This window comes from Hydra vulgaris, chromosome 01, assembly GCF_038396675.1.
Source record: "Hydra vulgaris chromosome 01, alternate assembly HydraT2T_AEP".
NCBI classification, from domain to species: Eukaryota; Metazoa; Cnidaria; class Hydrozoa; order Anthoathecata; family Hydridae; genus Hydra; species Hydra vulgaris.
Genome location: NC_088920.1, coordinates 63,790,494 through 63,805,506, shown reverse-complemented (window position 1 = coordinate 63,805,506; position 15,013 = coordinate 63,790,494). Strand labels below are relative to the sequence as shown.

The following is a 15,013-nucleotide window of genomic DNA, read 5'->3' as shown; positions in this document are numbered from 1 at the left end:
CAAAGAAAAAACTAGATGTATAAGAATTTTGGGAGCACTTAGAAACAGTTATAGTAAAAGGATGAGACTTAATAGAATGTTGAGTAACACAAGAATGAATTTTAGTTAATGGTACAAGAGATGATAGCTCTTTAGAGCATAGTATTTATAGAAAAGAGAAGCAAAATTATGACAGTGTGACAATGGTTGGAGGTTGGCTGCAAGAGCAAGTCCAACTATGTTTACAATAGAGATAAAGAACAGAATCCAGAGTATAAAAGTGGAGAGCACGATAAAGAGATGCAACCTTTGCAGATGCTAAGGTTGCATCTCTTTATCTTTATTTTAAAATTAAATAGTCATACCTGGTTATTAAAGAAACATGTCAAGTTTCTTTACTTTTCAATAATCAGATGTTACAAACAATCTCAACAACAACAAAATTATTCACCAAAAGCTATGTAGTGCTTGGATAATGTTAAAGTTGTTGCTAAATCATTTGTTTTTATGGCAACATTTTGATACCTGCTTATTTCTTTTGTTTAATACTTTTAATTTTGACGTTATTATGTGGTACTTTTTAGTTACACAAAACTTTCCTCAAAATTTTAATAGTTGCACTTCATCAACAATTTTCCATGTTATAATAGGTTTGTATATCCCTTTTTTTAATTTCCCACAAAAGTTTGGAAAGCTCTGTTGAATTTACTTTACTCTCGTATTGGAATAAGTTTTTGTGTTTGCACCAACATTCTTTAAAAGTATTGTGTTATAATTAAATCTGCTATTTTGTGGTGAAGTTTTTGTAATTAAAAAAAAAGATGTAACATTAAAAAAATGAAATGAGTAAAAGTAATGATTAATGAAATATCAATATCAGTATACTATGTTGTTTTGAAGACATTTTCTTTCTAAAAGGCATTACAAAATTCTTCGGCAAATACATGATTAATTTGTTGGTTGCGGCATTAGTTGGCAGTGATAATATTTTTGATGTTGGGAAATCACCTATAGCTTCCTTTATTTTTTATTTTTTTTTAACTTAGTTTCACTCCCAACAACACTGCAAGCAGCCACTATTAAGTTAGGAGTTACTAGAAACAAAGAATAGAGTTAAAGAGTAACAAAATGGTCGATAAAAGACTTGAAAAGTTATAGGTTATACTATTCAGATAAACATGAAGATGGGAGTTCCAAAGGGTTGCAAAAAAAACAAGACAAATAAAAGTGCAGCGAAAAAAACTAGACAAACAAAAATTTTTAGAGCATGCAGGGTCAGATACAGTAAAAGGATAAGATTTGCTGAAAGACGAGTCAAGCAAAGATGAGTTTTGGTTAATAGAACTAGAGATGATAGCTCCTTTTGCAGCAACCATGATAAGATTTGTAGAAAAGAGAAAGAGATGCAACTTTATGTCGATGGAAAAAAGGCTTAAGCTTAGCAGATAGAGCAGGTCCTACTAGGTTTACAATGCGTTTTTGGACCTTGACTAGAAGAGAAAGAGCATCATTAGAAGAACCAGCTCTAATATGACAACATACATTAAAAAATAAGAGATTCGTAGAAGTAGAGAATTGAATAGGCAGAGAGAAAGCAACCTTACCAGATGCTAATTTAGCAATTGATTGTATGTATGGTTTCCATGAATGGTCAGTAGTAAATGATAATTCAAGAAGCATAAAGAAGAGGACTTAGTGAGAGGGTTGCCATTCATTAATAAAGGAATGTCGACAGTACTGAGTTGTTTGCAGTAAATAACTGAGTTTTGTTGGAGTTAAAATTTACAAGCCACTGTAAGCCTTAATCTGTTACAGTGAGATCAGATTCAAGATTGGCTGCCTGTTTTAAGCGATTAAAAAGAGAAGACTTTTTGTCAAGACAGGATTATAAAGTTTAGTCATCAGCAAAAAGATCTACTTTAGATGTAAGGTTGTTGTGAATATCATTAATATAGATAAGAAACAAAACAGAACCAATAATAGAACCTTGAGGTACCCCAGAAGTTTCTGGTAATGGAGAATAGTGTTGGCCTTCCATGATAACTTTAATAAAGCAATTAGAAAAAAACGATTTGATCATCTCAAAAACTTTCCCATATACACCATATGAAACAGGTTTATGTAAAAGACCAGCATGCCAAACTTGTCGAGTGCTTTAGAAACGTCCAGCAATAGCCCGTGCCTCTCCACCTCCATCTAACTCACAATAAGTTCTTTCAGTCACAGCAGTTAGCATGTCAGCCATTGAGCGAGAGGATCAAAAAGCATATTGATTGTCTGACAGCAAGTTATTTGGCTCAAGATGGGATGTGAAAAATTTTTTTATCAAAGACTCAAAAACCTTGCTAATAACAGAAAGAAGATCGATCAGACGATAATTGTAGGGGGTGTTGGTTCTCTAGATATTTTGAAAACTGGATTAACAGATGCCATTTTTCAGCTAGCAGGAAGACATGATTCAGTCCAGCACTTATTAAATACTTTAGAGAGAATTGAAAAGATTTCTGGATAACAATTTTGTAAGACTATGATAGTAGTGTTGTCTGGACCAGCTATAGAAGAGTTTAATTGAGATATGACTTTAGCAATGGAAACTGGAGTGATTTAAATGTCAAACAATGAGTTAACCTGTTTAATTGGAATGGAAGGAAGTGAATGGCCATAAAATTCGAGAGTCAAATTAGAAGAGAAGTTCTTTGCAAATAGTTCTGCCTTATCTGTTTATACAGAATTTGACTCATTCATAGATAAAGTACGGCCTCCTAAGCAATAAACTATGCAGTTTTTAAATTGAGTTAATTAACCTAAAGTCATAACAGTCCTTATGTGGCTTAGACATTTATTTGTTTAGTTCAGTTAATGTTTGCCATTAAAATGCATTATTGATTTTTTGTTGTCTTTTTTTGCTATCGTGCATACATTATAATTCCAGCACTTAGCATTCTGCCTAAATTTATTTGCTATTTTAAATAAATTTAAAATGGCAAATTGAACATTTTATTTAAATTTTAAATAAGGAAAAAAGAAAAAAAGAACATTTTAAGTAAATTCGACATAAGATAATTAAATGAAAAACAAAAAAAAGTTTTATGTAAATTCTAAGTAAAATGATTAAAAGGATTAACTATAAAATTTAATGAAAATTTTATATAAAATAATTAATATAGGTAAAATGAACATTCATTTAAATTCTGATCAAATTAATTTAAAAACACAAAAAAACATTTTAACGAATAATAAAATAATTAAAATAAAAACAAAAAAATTGACATTTCAATTAAATTTTAAATTAAATAATACATTACAAAAAAATAATGTAAAAGCAAACTTTTCATTTAAGTCCTAATAAAATATTTAAAAGTAAATGACAAACCAACGTTCAATTTAAGTCCTAATAAAATATTTAAAAGTAAATGACAAACCAACGTTCAATTTAAAATCTAATAAAATATTTAAAAGTAAATGACAAACCAACGTTCACAAACTTTTCATTTAAGTCCTAATAAAATATTTAAAAGTAAATGACAAACCAACGTTCACAAACTTTTCATTTAAGTCCTAATAAAATATTTAAAAGTAAATGACAAACCAACGTTCACAAACTTTTCATTTAAGTCCTAATAAAATATTTAAAAGTAAATGACAAACCAACGTTCAATTTAAGTCCTAATAAAATATTTAAAAGTAAATGACAAATCAACGTTCACAAACTTTTCATTAAAGTCCTAATAAAATATTTAAAAGTGACAAACCAACGTTCAATTTAAAATCTAAATACTAATCTTTTATTTAAACTATAAAAAAAGAAATTAAAATAAAATCGGTAAAACTTTCGTTCATTTATATAAATTTTTAGCAAGCGTCGACATTTGAAAACCAAGTCTGCAAACTCATCCATATTTTGCATTATTTATCAAACCTTGTTTAAAAACATTTTGTCAACCTGATGTCAATCTAAAGCGGTTTTAGGTCTGTTTTATTGCTTACTTTTTTTCCTAATTTCGAGGGCTGTAATTGGCATATTTCATTTTTCTAATTACTGTAGACCAGCATTTGAAACCTGCATTTTAACACTCCCTAGTTTATAGAATTATTCTCATCCAATAAAAATTTATCGTGTAACCAATCTTTTTTCAATATTAAATCCTGTACCATGTATGTGTATATATATATATATATATATATATATATATATATATATATATATATATATGTACATACATACATGTTATAATTTACTTATATTTAACTAAAATTTAAATAATAATGCTTTGCGCTTGTAGATAATTGGTTCTGAAGATATCAAGAAATTCGACAAAAGTACTGAAAACTACCTTAAAAAGGTTTGTTTTTTTTTTTATTACGTGTTAAAACCGTATTTCATTATTTATAAAGTTTGCAAAGTTTCGTTAATTTAATATCTATTTTCAAAATACTTATAATTATCATAATAAATTACATTATCTTGTTATAATTTTTTTTTTAATTATCTTTTTGCAGATTACATGTAATATATAATAACAATATTAAAAAAATTCAAATTTTTATATCAAATTATTTTTTCTTCAGAAGAATTTTATTATTCAGATATTTTTTCTTCTAAAGATATTTTTTTATAAAAAATTTATCTTGAGCTTGAAGAAAATATCGTTGAAGGAAAGTCTGCTTTAAAATCAAAAAAATTTCAAGCTGAGATTCATAAGGTAATTTTTTTATGTTAAATTGCCTTTGATTTTATTTTTTTATTTTTTGTAAATTTTTTGTTTACAAACTACATGGTCATTTGTAAAAAGAAAAAATTACATAAAAATAATTTTTTTTATTTTTTTTTCATTTAATTAAACCATTAGAATATAAAATATCTGCATCTTGTGACAAAAATTCAAAATAAGACAGTAGACCTTGTTATTAACAGTTTTCCTATTATTTATGTAATGTCAAAGTTTGTGCACATGATGTACAACATGTAAATTATTTATGTACAGTTAAAAGAATTTTTACAGACTACTTCATATTTATACTGCTGCAGTTTACTACTTCATATCTTATACTACTGTAGTTAACTATTTTGTTGAATTAATATGAAATTTTAAAAAATAGTAGTTTTACACAAGAAACTAAGAAAATACAACCTTCACTTTGAATACTTTACAATGACAAAAATAGTTATCCTTACTATTTAAAGAATGGTTAATGAAAGATAATATTTGGGGTTTTAATCCACATTATGTTTTTTTTATTATTCTTTTAAAATTTTAATTTAAAATTTTTGAAGTTTTATATTTATATATTTTGAAAACCATTTTTTTTTAGAATACTGTGTTAAGAAATTCACTTCTATCTGTAATGAACTCACATTTGAAGTTGATTCACAAATCAGAATCCATCTTCTCAACTGCAATGGACATCATTAAAAAGTTATCAGATTTCCCAGTCCATTTTAACGATTCAGAAAATATAATTGAATCGCAACAAACAGGTTTTTCTTTGATACTACCCAGTCCCAAGACAGTTTTATGTAAAGTATATTATATATATATACTTATATCAAAGTATGTAAGTATATATATATCTTAAATATATTGTATAGTATTTATTACAAATTTACTATATAGATGTAATTTTTACCATAAAGATGTTATAAACCTCATAGATGTAATTAACCATAGAGATGTAATTAACCATATAAATGTAATTAAATTTTACATATATGTAAAAATGTGATATCTTCTATATATACCACCACAATATAAAACATTAATATTTTTAAAACACTGCTTTTGGAGTTTCAACAAATTTTCAAATATTTTAAAAAGTTTCAAATGCAGTTCACTAATGTAAGCAGTATTGAAGATATGATATTTTCTAAATATACCCCCACTATATGCAAGAACATAAATATTTAAAGTTCTCTTAACTTTGTAAAACATTTATACGTATAAGACCAGTAATTTTAAAAACATTTGATTACTGTTTCTTAAAAATTGATATATAAATATATATGTATTTATATATATATTAATGCATATCAATGCATTGCGTTGCATAAAAAGACACATATTAACAAAAAATTTGGAAGAGGATCTTTTAAAAATTTCTGATTTATTGCTTAAACTCCACTTCTCACTAAGTTTATGGTCTGAAGGAATAGTTTGCACTTCCCCCTCAGACCTGTGCCTGTGACCTCTGCAAAAAGGAAATCAAAATTTTTAAATTAATAGCTGTAATGTTATTTTATGTTATATAAAAGTTGATACAATAAAACTTATTCTTCAAGGACTCCATACAAATGCTGAACAAATCAAGGATCTAATGAATGAAATACAAGTTGTTATACCAAATCAGAAGCAGAAATCAAAAAAAGTTCCTTATTTTAATTCTAAAGAAGGCTTTCCTGTATATTTTGTACCAAATCACGGTAAGCATTATTACGTTGTTTAAAAAAAGTATTAGATATGTCTTTTGTTATTCTTTTTATACACTTTGAAAATGTTAAAATTTTGAAAACAAATATTAATTAGGAATTTTGTCTTTTATTTGACTATTCCGGAATCAAAAATTAGATAATCCCAGCTACTTTAGAAACCAAACATTAAGTTATTATTTAAAACATAAATGCAAGTAGTTTTTATTAATAGCTTTGATTTTTAAATCCTTTATTAGTTGATTTACTACTATGAGGTTGTTAACAACCCGTTTCGGTGCAATAGAGTTATTTTACTGGAAAAAAATTAAGTGTTATAACTACTTTTTCACTGTTGAATATTTAAAAGCACAAAATATATTGTTAATTTATTTATAAACTTTTTGCTTTAAGAGAAAAAAAGATATTCTTCAACCTTGCCAGCTTTTCAAACTAAATTTTTAACCAAAAATATGTCTGATGGTTACATTAAACCAATCAAGCCACGCACAATTTCTGCTCCAGAAATTAAAACATATGTTCCTATACAGTCTGATGATGTTGGTATGATTTTAATTAGTCTTTTTATCTTTTTCAAAATTAAATTTTAAATTTTTTAATATTTGTTAACCCCTCACCACAGCATTTTTTATATTATCTATGGGAATTGGCAATAAAAAAAGTTTAATACTTATAAAAATTTTACTACTTCTAAAATACAATAAAATTAAAATTTTATTTATGGTGTCTTTAAAGTACATACTCAGTAAAAACACTGATGTAAGATGCTTTCCACGTATGCACCTGTATGCTTTTAACTACACCCTGTCTGCTTACATATGCATTATTTAGTATTAATATTAGTAATTGCCATAAATTGTGGGAGTTAGTGAGCATGATTCACAACACACAGCTGATTTGCTCTATTGCAATAATCTTAATTATTGCTCTTGGTTGGTCTTAATTGCTCATTCAGCAATCAAGATCAGCTTTAAAACTGTTGATTGTGAATTAACCAACTCATTGGGCATACTTGGGATACCAGTCTCGAATGAAAGCTGGAGGTCTTCTGATGTTCATACTGTACTATAAGGCGCGAATCCATACCATACTTGAGACGTTCATAACACACTTATATCTATAATGTATGTTTATTACCCTTATAATACAGACCACATGGCAACTACTTATAAAACGAATAGTTCTGCTCCATCGATGATACTGTCTATTCATCACATTTATACTTGACACTAACAACAGTTTAGTAGCGCAACAATTAATGACTCTAACTTTCCTAGACTTTTTCCTTGATCACTGCAACTTTCGACATGTCATTGGTCCATAAATTGGATCTAATATAGAGTTTTCTTGACACCCTTGTTTAGTGATTTTTTTGACAAATTTAAAGCGGTGACCTCTCGTTTGAGTTCCAAATCGTTGAAACTGCTAAAGAATTCAAAAAGTTGCCCCACCTCTGGGTAAGATTTGCGACATCAGTTTGGAAGGAGGCGTGAACTTCCATTAAATGTTTAACCGCGGTGCTCTGTGATAAGACTGTAAGGACTTCTTGGGGCACCTAATAAAAAAATTAAATGTTGAATCATGTCTCCTCTTTGTCTTCTTTTTGTCAAGGTAGTCAAGTTTAGAGCTTTTAGACACTTCTCATAGTTGATTTTTTTCATGCAATTGAAGTGAGTGATAGCGGTTGGTAATTTCCCTGCTATGTTTTTATTTGCCTTTTTTGTACAGAGGAGTAATATTTGCCGATCTAAATGCACTGGCAGTTTTCTAAATGCACTGGCAGTTTGCTGGTTTCAAACAACTCTTTGAAAATATTTGTAAGTGGAACGGCGAAGGCTGATGCACAATTCTTTAAAATAGCTTAATGTAAATTATCAACACCATTTGGTTTGTTTTCTTTCAAGTTTTTTAACCTTAGATGGACATCTTCATATGTAAAATCTTAAATTGTCATAATGAATGTTTCAGTAGTTCTTAAATCAAAAGAAGGCAAAAAACCATTATCTTCTTTCACAAATGCAGCTTGAAAATATTTGTTTAAGATATCAGTAATATCTATTGAATTTTGAGAAGTTTCACCATTTGCTCCCTTTTTATGTTTTTTAGAATCTTTGACTTTTTTTGCTTGTTGTGTAGCTGTAGAGAAGCTTAGAATACTTGGTGCCTGTTTTTACCAAATTAAACTCAAAATTTTGTCGCACTTTTTTAATCTTGTCTGCTACTTTTTGGCAAATCCTTTTGTATTAAGATTTCAACACCAGGTCTTTCGATTTACATGAGCAGTTTTTATATCTTAAATTTTGTTTCCTTCTAATGAGAAACTTTAACCTAGCATTAACCCAGGCTGATTTTTGGTGTGAAACTTGGTGTAAAAAATCAGTCCTTCAAACATTTGTGCATTCTTATTACTGAAGCATTGTATCCAGTCAACATTTGAAATTAGATAAGATATGAATTCAAAATTGGAATTAGCAAACATAAATCTTTGCTTGCTTTTATTGTCACAGATTGTTTTATCAGACAAGATGAAACTGAAACATATTTTTAAATAACCTCTATTTATATTTCCCAAAACAAATTTTTAATTTATTTCATAAACACTTTCTGACTAAGTTGTAAAGACCAAATCTAAGGTATTCACAAGTTGTTTATCTGACATCTGGAAAGTTGGTATGTTAATTTGCTGATAAAAAAATTATCATTTAAAATATCTGTATATTTATATTCAATTCCATTCTCAATCGAAATTGCATCAACACACCCATTTGACCAGCTAATTAATGGGAAATTTAAATTGCCTATGATCAGCAAGTCTTTGAATTTATTTTTGTCTTTATATTTGGATGCAAGACTGAAAACAACATTAGCTTCTGCCATATCTAAAAAATCATTTGGCCTTTCTACATCATCAAAGTAAATACTTGTCATTATCAAAATAAATTCACTTTAAAACACAAAAATTGGTTTTATTGCTCAATTACCGCTTTAAAGTCATTTAATTTGTTATTGAGAGAGATTGAGAGAGATAGCATTTAGGTATAAACATTACAGCTTTTTAATTTCATTGCCATCTGACTATCAATTATGTAAATAAATTATGTTGATCTGATTTTTTTTAATTTGACAATCTTATTGTAACAGATGTTATACCAAAAAGAATCATTGTCTGTTCTTGCTTGATTCATTTTACTTCTTTCAGTTCTCAGGTTAAAGTTTTGAAGTCTCTGAGCCTCAATCAAATTTGGACAAAGGTAAATATCTTTACTTTAGCTTCTCAATTTTTGAGCTGATGCTAATATTGTGTTGTGAAGAATATCCTCAGCTAATTCAACAAGAATTGGACCTGGTTGATTGGTATTAGATTGCAGCCGTCTAACAAACTTTGGTATTACATTCTCTTGATTTATGAGCCTAAAAATTTTATTTACTTTTGACTCATCTTCTTTTGATTTCATTTCTATGCTTTTTTTAGTTGATTCAGCTACTCCATAAATAATGACAATTTTTACTCTTCTCTTTCTCTTGTCTAAATCATTGGTGGCTACATTTATTACCATCAGCTGCTCTGCTCTAGATTTCTTTTTTTGTATAGCCTGTTTGACAATAAGAGGCCAGTCACCGATAGGCTTGCTTCACTCAGCTGCTTTATTGATTTCTGTCTTCAAATTTTTAATGTTTTCGTTATTTTTAGTTTTTGTTATTCTGTTTTTATCACTCATTCAAAGAGTTCCAAAAAGTGTTAGAAAGCTTGCTACACTAATTTAAGAAAGTTAAAGAAAATTTAAATTCATTCCTTAATTTATTTTGTCTACTTAAAATTGATAGCTGGGAGTGCTTCTAACCTGAAAAACAGTGGGTTACCTTTTGCTGTGAGTTTATTAACTTATTACACGCTGTTAAAGAAAATTTAAATTCATTCCTTAATTCATATTGTCTACTCTCTTGATTAGAGGGTTACCATCTCAATAACAGTGAATTACCTCCTGTCGTGAATTTAAAATTGATAGCTGAGAGGGCTACCATTTGGAATAACAGTGGATTTCCTCTTGTTGTGAGTTTATTAACTTATTACACAGGGGCTAAAAAGTTTTAGTATGTATTTTTTTCCGTCATTTATTACAAAATGGAAACCCCTTTTTCCCCTAAAAAGTTTCAAAACATTAAAAACAAAAAAGACTTTTACTTTTAGTTATTTTAAAATTTTTTTGTACTTAATTAAAAAATTTATTTCTATATTCACTTTCACTTAGATCTTCTTGTTCTCTATTTCAATCATTTGTTTTATTGTGTGCTTGCTTGTGTCATTTATTTGCAGCCTTGTTGGGTTCGTATTTATTGCACTTGTCGCAAATTTTATTTAAAAGCTTTCATTTTCAACAAATGACAAAACTCATCAAATGGTATAGTTTTCTACTTAAGGGATTCTTTAGTTATATATTGTAGCAAAAAGCAATGCACCAGTGTTGCAAGCCTTGATCGGTTTGATACATCTTTTTAAAAGTAAAATATCCTTTCATTGAATTGTAATCATTCTTGCAGTATTCGTAGATGCCCGGAAATGGAATGAAATGTTGTGGGATGGTTTTCAGCCAATTTGCATTAAATGGTGAGCAACATAACTTGTAGCATTTAACTATTTTTGGCAGTATTGCAATTGCTGGTAATAGAAGAAGATAGTTGAAAAAAATTTTTTGCCTGCTTAGAGGGGGTTCCAAACTCAGTTCCAGACGTGCAGTATGTAGTAAAGCTGCGCTTGTTGTTCCCAATTCTAATTTCTAATTTTTCCTGATAATTTCATGTAATTTTTTGCTTGAGAAACCTTCCTGCTGTAGCTTCTATGGATATAAAATCACTCCTTTTGTTGTTGTTGTTGCAAAGTACCATAATCAAGGAGTTTTTAACACGTATTATATTTTCGGTATGTCAATACAACCTCAATATCTAATTAATCGTATTTCATTTGTTTGTGTCTGCGGGGAAATAACGAACAATCTTAGTGGGGTGATTTCGAACGTCTAAAGTGTCATTCATAACACACGGACGTCAGGCGGCTAGAACTTTAGTGTTTCTTACTTTTATCACATTTAATTTTAACAGATAAATAGTTAGATTATATTATTAAAATGTTAGATTTTAAAAGATAAATTGTTAGAATTTCATTTAATAGAGTGAAAAAAAACAGAGAATGTTTAAGAAAGAAACATTCCACTATTATTACTAGTTCGCCGATGAAAAATATTTTAGAGCAAAATAAAAGTAAGAAGGAAGAAGTAAAAATACTACTGATAAAAGTAAAAAGAGAAAGAAACACTTTTATTAAACACATCTATTAGAGGCTGATTATGTACCATCATGTAAAGAAAAAAAGAGATGCCTGAGGTGATACAGAACTTTTTTGTTTAATTTGCAAAGAAAAGTATAAGGATCCACCCATAGAAGACTGGAACATGTGTCATAAATGCCAGTCCTGGTTGCACAAATGTGCACAATTGGTGAAAGTACGTCCCTGGATTTTGTTTGTGATTTTTGTATTTATTTTTGAAAATTTTAATAACTAAAAAATTAAATATTAATTTTAAAAGAGTTGTATTTAGTTGCGATGGATAGTTTCATAATCTGCGAGATGGAGGTGAGCATATCCTGAGATTTTGTCTGTGATTTTTGCACTTAGTTATTACAACAAGCATTTTTTTCGTTATTGCACAACAGTGTTTGTAATTATACCAAGATGCATTCGGAATTATTCCACGTATGTAGGGTAATTCCGAATACAAATGGTTTTGTTTTTGGCCTAAATTTTTATTTTATAATAAGATATAAAAATTGCTTTTGGGGGTTTGTGACTGAGTAGTTAGACGAAATAATAAGCAATAAGTATGATCAATATTGTTTAACTGGTGTCTTTAATTCGTATTCCCGCTTAGGTGTTCGCCAATACCCCATTCTCCCCTGAAGAAGAGAACTCGGTGAGAGGATTGCCATTCATTAATATAGGAATGCTAACAGTATTGTAATATTCGTTTGCAGTAAATAACTCAGTTTTGTTGGAGTTGAAAGTTAACGTTAAAGTTTAAGTTAAAGTTAACGAGACACTGTAAGCTGCAACCTGTTACAGAAGTGAAATCAGATTCAACATAGGCTGCTTGTTCTAAGTTGAGTCGTCAGCAAATAGATGTAAGGTTGTCAAGATGATCATTAACGTAGATTAGAAAAAAAACAGGACCAAGTATAAAATTTTGAGGTACCCCAGAAATTACTGAAAATGAAGAAGAGTATTAGAATATCTAGAATGATTTTGCGATTAGAAAAAAATGATTTGATAATCCTCGAAACTTTCCATATACACCATATGAAGCAAGCTTATCGAAAAGACTAACATGCCAAACTCTTAACTTACGCCGGATTTGTTCATCCTTCTTGTCAGGTGTTATATCTAATTAAGAAATATCAAAAAATGAGCTGTTCTAAATTCTTGACATTTAAAACTGATCAATTTGGATATAAAGAAATCAAATCGTCCAATGATGATCAATAAATTTATGTGACTGTTCTTAGTAAATCAAATCTTAATTACATTATTTAAATACATTGAATTTAATTGACTGGTAAATCAAACTGCACTGTACTAGTCGTACAGGGCGATTTGTTTTACTAGTCAATTAAACTCAATGTATAGAAAATTGCGTGAGCGAAAAAGTTTGTAAACTTTTACAAAAATTGGCTCATTAGGTTCAATCCTTTCGAACTGAGTCAAATAAAATACAATTGAGTTTCATTTCGCCGACAAAGACGGCGCTGAATGTTTATTTTTCTTTTTGCATTTTTCTAGAATTTTTCATACAAGTGCGAATCTTTTTTTTTTTTCGAAAACTGTGCGTGCTGATACTGATTTTGTTGTGTTGTGTATGTTAACAATTAATTAAAGGTATTTTTCTTGTTACCTTCAAAACCATACGACATACAAAAAAAAGAGTGAGCCACAAACCAAAATTAATTAACCAAATAAGTTTTTTTTGAAATATAATGTATCCGTTTTCGAATGGAAAAAAAGTTTTTGTTTGTTTAGAAAATAATGATTTATGCAAACGATTCAATTTCGTTAAAGCGAAAACCTTAAACTGTTAGAGGTTGACGTTAGTTCGATTAGGACAAATCAAACTATAATTCAAAAAAAAAAAGGCTTTTTCTTTTCTTCCCTAATTATTCATTTACTGAAGTCAGAAAAAAAACAAAATATTCTTTTAACTCGAGAAATTCGTTGCTTTTTGTTAAAAAAATAGAAATCGATTTTTAAGAAAAGTTCTTGAAAAGACGGTCAAACCGCGAACGTACTCGCTGTCTTGAACAATCCCTACCTTTGTACGCAGTTATACGGTTTTGGGTAACCCCTCCCCCCCTCCCCCATCCCTTACCTTTTCCTTATGTCTGCGAACGTACTTTATTGACGCTCCCTTATATAAATAAATATTTATATCTAGTTACTGAAATGAAACAGAAACTATCAAAATACTGCCAATCCAGTGATAGTGAATTCGACTACTATCTTCCTTTAAATGATGATGATGGTTATGATGAAAATCAATCAAATCATTGGTCTAGTGAATCTAGTGATGATAGTTCCTATGATTCTTCGATTAATGAAATTGAATCAAAAAATACCACTGATCCTTTAAATTCAATAGAAGAATCAAAAGATCTCGTTCAAGTATTTTTCCCTGCTGACATGGATGAGTCTCGCGATAAATTTGAACCATCTTCTGATATTGAAAATTCAAAACTTCCGCTAAAGCGCACGCCAAGTCCTTCGCCAAAACATTCACCTAATCTAACACCAAAACTTCCTCTAAGGCTCACGCCAGATACTTCACCAAAATGTTCTCAGAATGCTCCCCCAACGCTAAAACCTAAACCAATAAAAAGAAACAGCGACACAAAAAAGGATATTGCTAATGAAAACTCTTTGTCCATCTTAAATAACAACCAATGAGAAGGAAGAATTCTACGTTTAATATGGTTTAAAATAATTGAAGTTTTTTACACTGTTTTACAATGTTCTACACTGTTAACTATATTTTTATTATTGAAAAAAACTATAAGTATTTAATTATTCACATCGTTTGCTGTATTGGACTATATTGTTATAACATTTTACACGGGTAGCTATATTGAACTATATTTTTATAATTTCTACACTGTTAACTATATCGAACAATATTTTTATAATTTTCTACAAAGTTAGTTAAAAGCCTTTTTAACGTTCTAAAATTACATAGGTAATAGAACAATAAAAATGCAAATTATTTATTTTTAAAATTACTTATTTGTATAATTACAATAAGATTTTTTTAGTTTTACTTTGTAAATAAAGATTAGATTTGTACTTATGTGTATAATTTTTGATATAAATTTTTTACATGACAACAACAACAACAAGCTATTAATTTTCCTTTCAGAATCATTTACAATAATTGTAAAAACATAACGTGTAATGTAATCAGATAAAATTATTAAGAGTAGTAATAAGATTAATATAGTAATTACTATTAATAATAGCATTAATTACTATTAGTTATTATTAATAATTGCATTAATTACTACTAGTTATTATTA

At 28.6% G+C, this 15,013-nt stretch overlaps 1 protein-coding gene across 2 annotated transcripts in view; it reads left to right on the top strand.

Moving 5' to 3' along the window:
* LOC136075524 (uncharacterized) overlaps positions 1-14,639 on the top strand; it is an 82,070-nt gene extending 67,431 nt beyond the window's left edge. Inside the window, exons 4-9 of one of the 2 annotated variants that reach the window (XM_065788913.1) lie at positions 4,263-4,322; positions 4,614-4,682; positions 5,293-5,458; positions 6,257-6,397; positions 6,797-6,946; positions 13,882-14,635. In XM_065788913.1, coding sequence (XP_065644985.1) covers positions 4,263-4,322; positions 4,614-4,682; positions 5,293-5,458; positions 6,257-6,397; positions 6,797-6,946; positions 13,882-14,390 — 1,095 coding nt within the window. In that variant the 3' untranslated portion in view covers positions 14,391-14,635. Of the gene's footprint in view, positions 1-4,262; positions 4,323-4,613; positions 4,683-5,292; positions 5,459-6,256; positions 6,398-6,796; positions 6,947-13,881 lie in introns of both variants that reach the window. The other variant, XM_065788914.1, reaches the window with a different exon arrangement.
* The last annotated feature ends 374 nt before the right edge of the window (positions 14,640-15,013 follow it).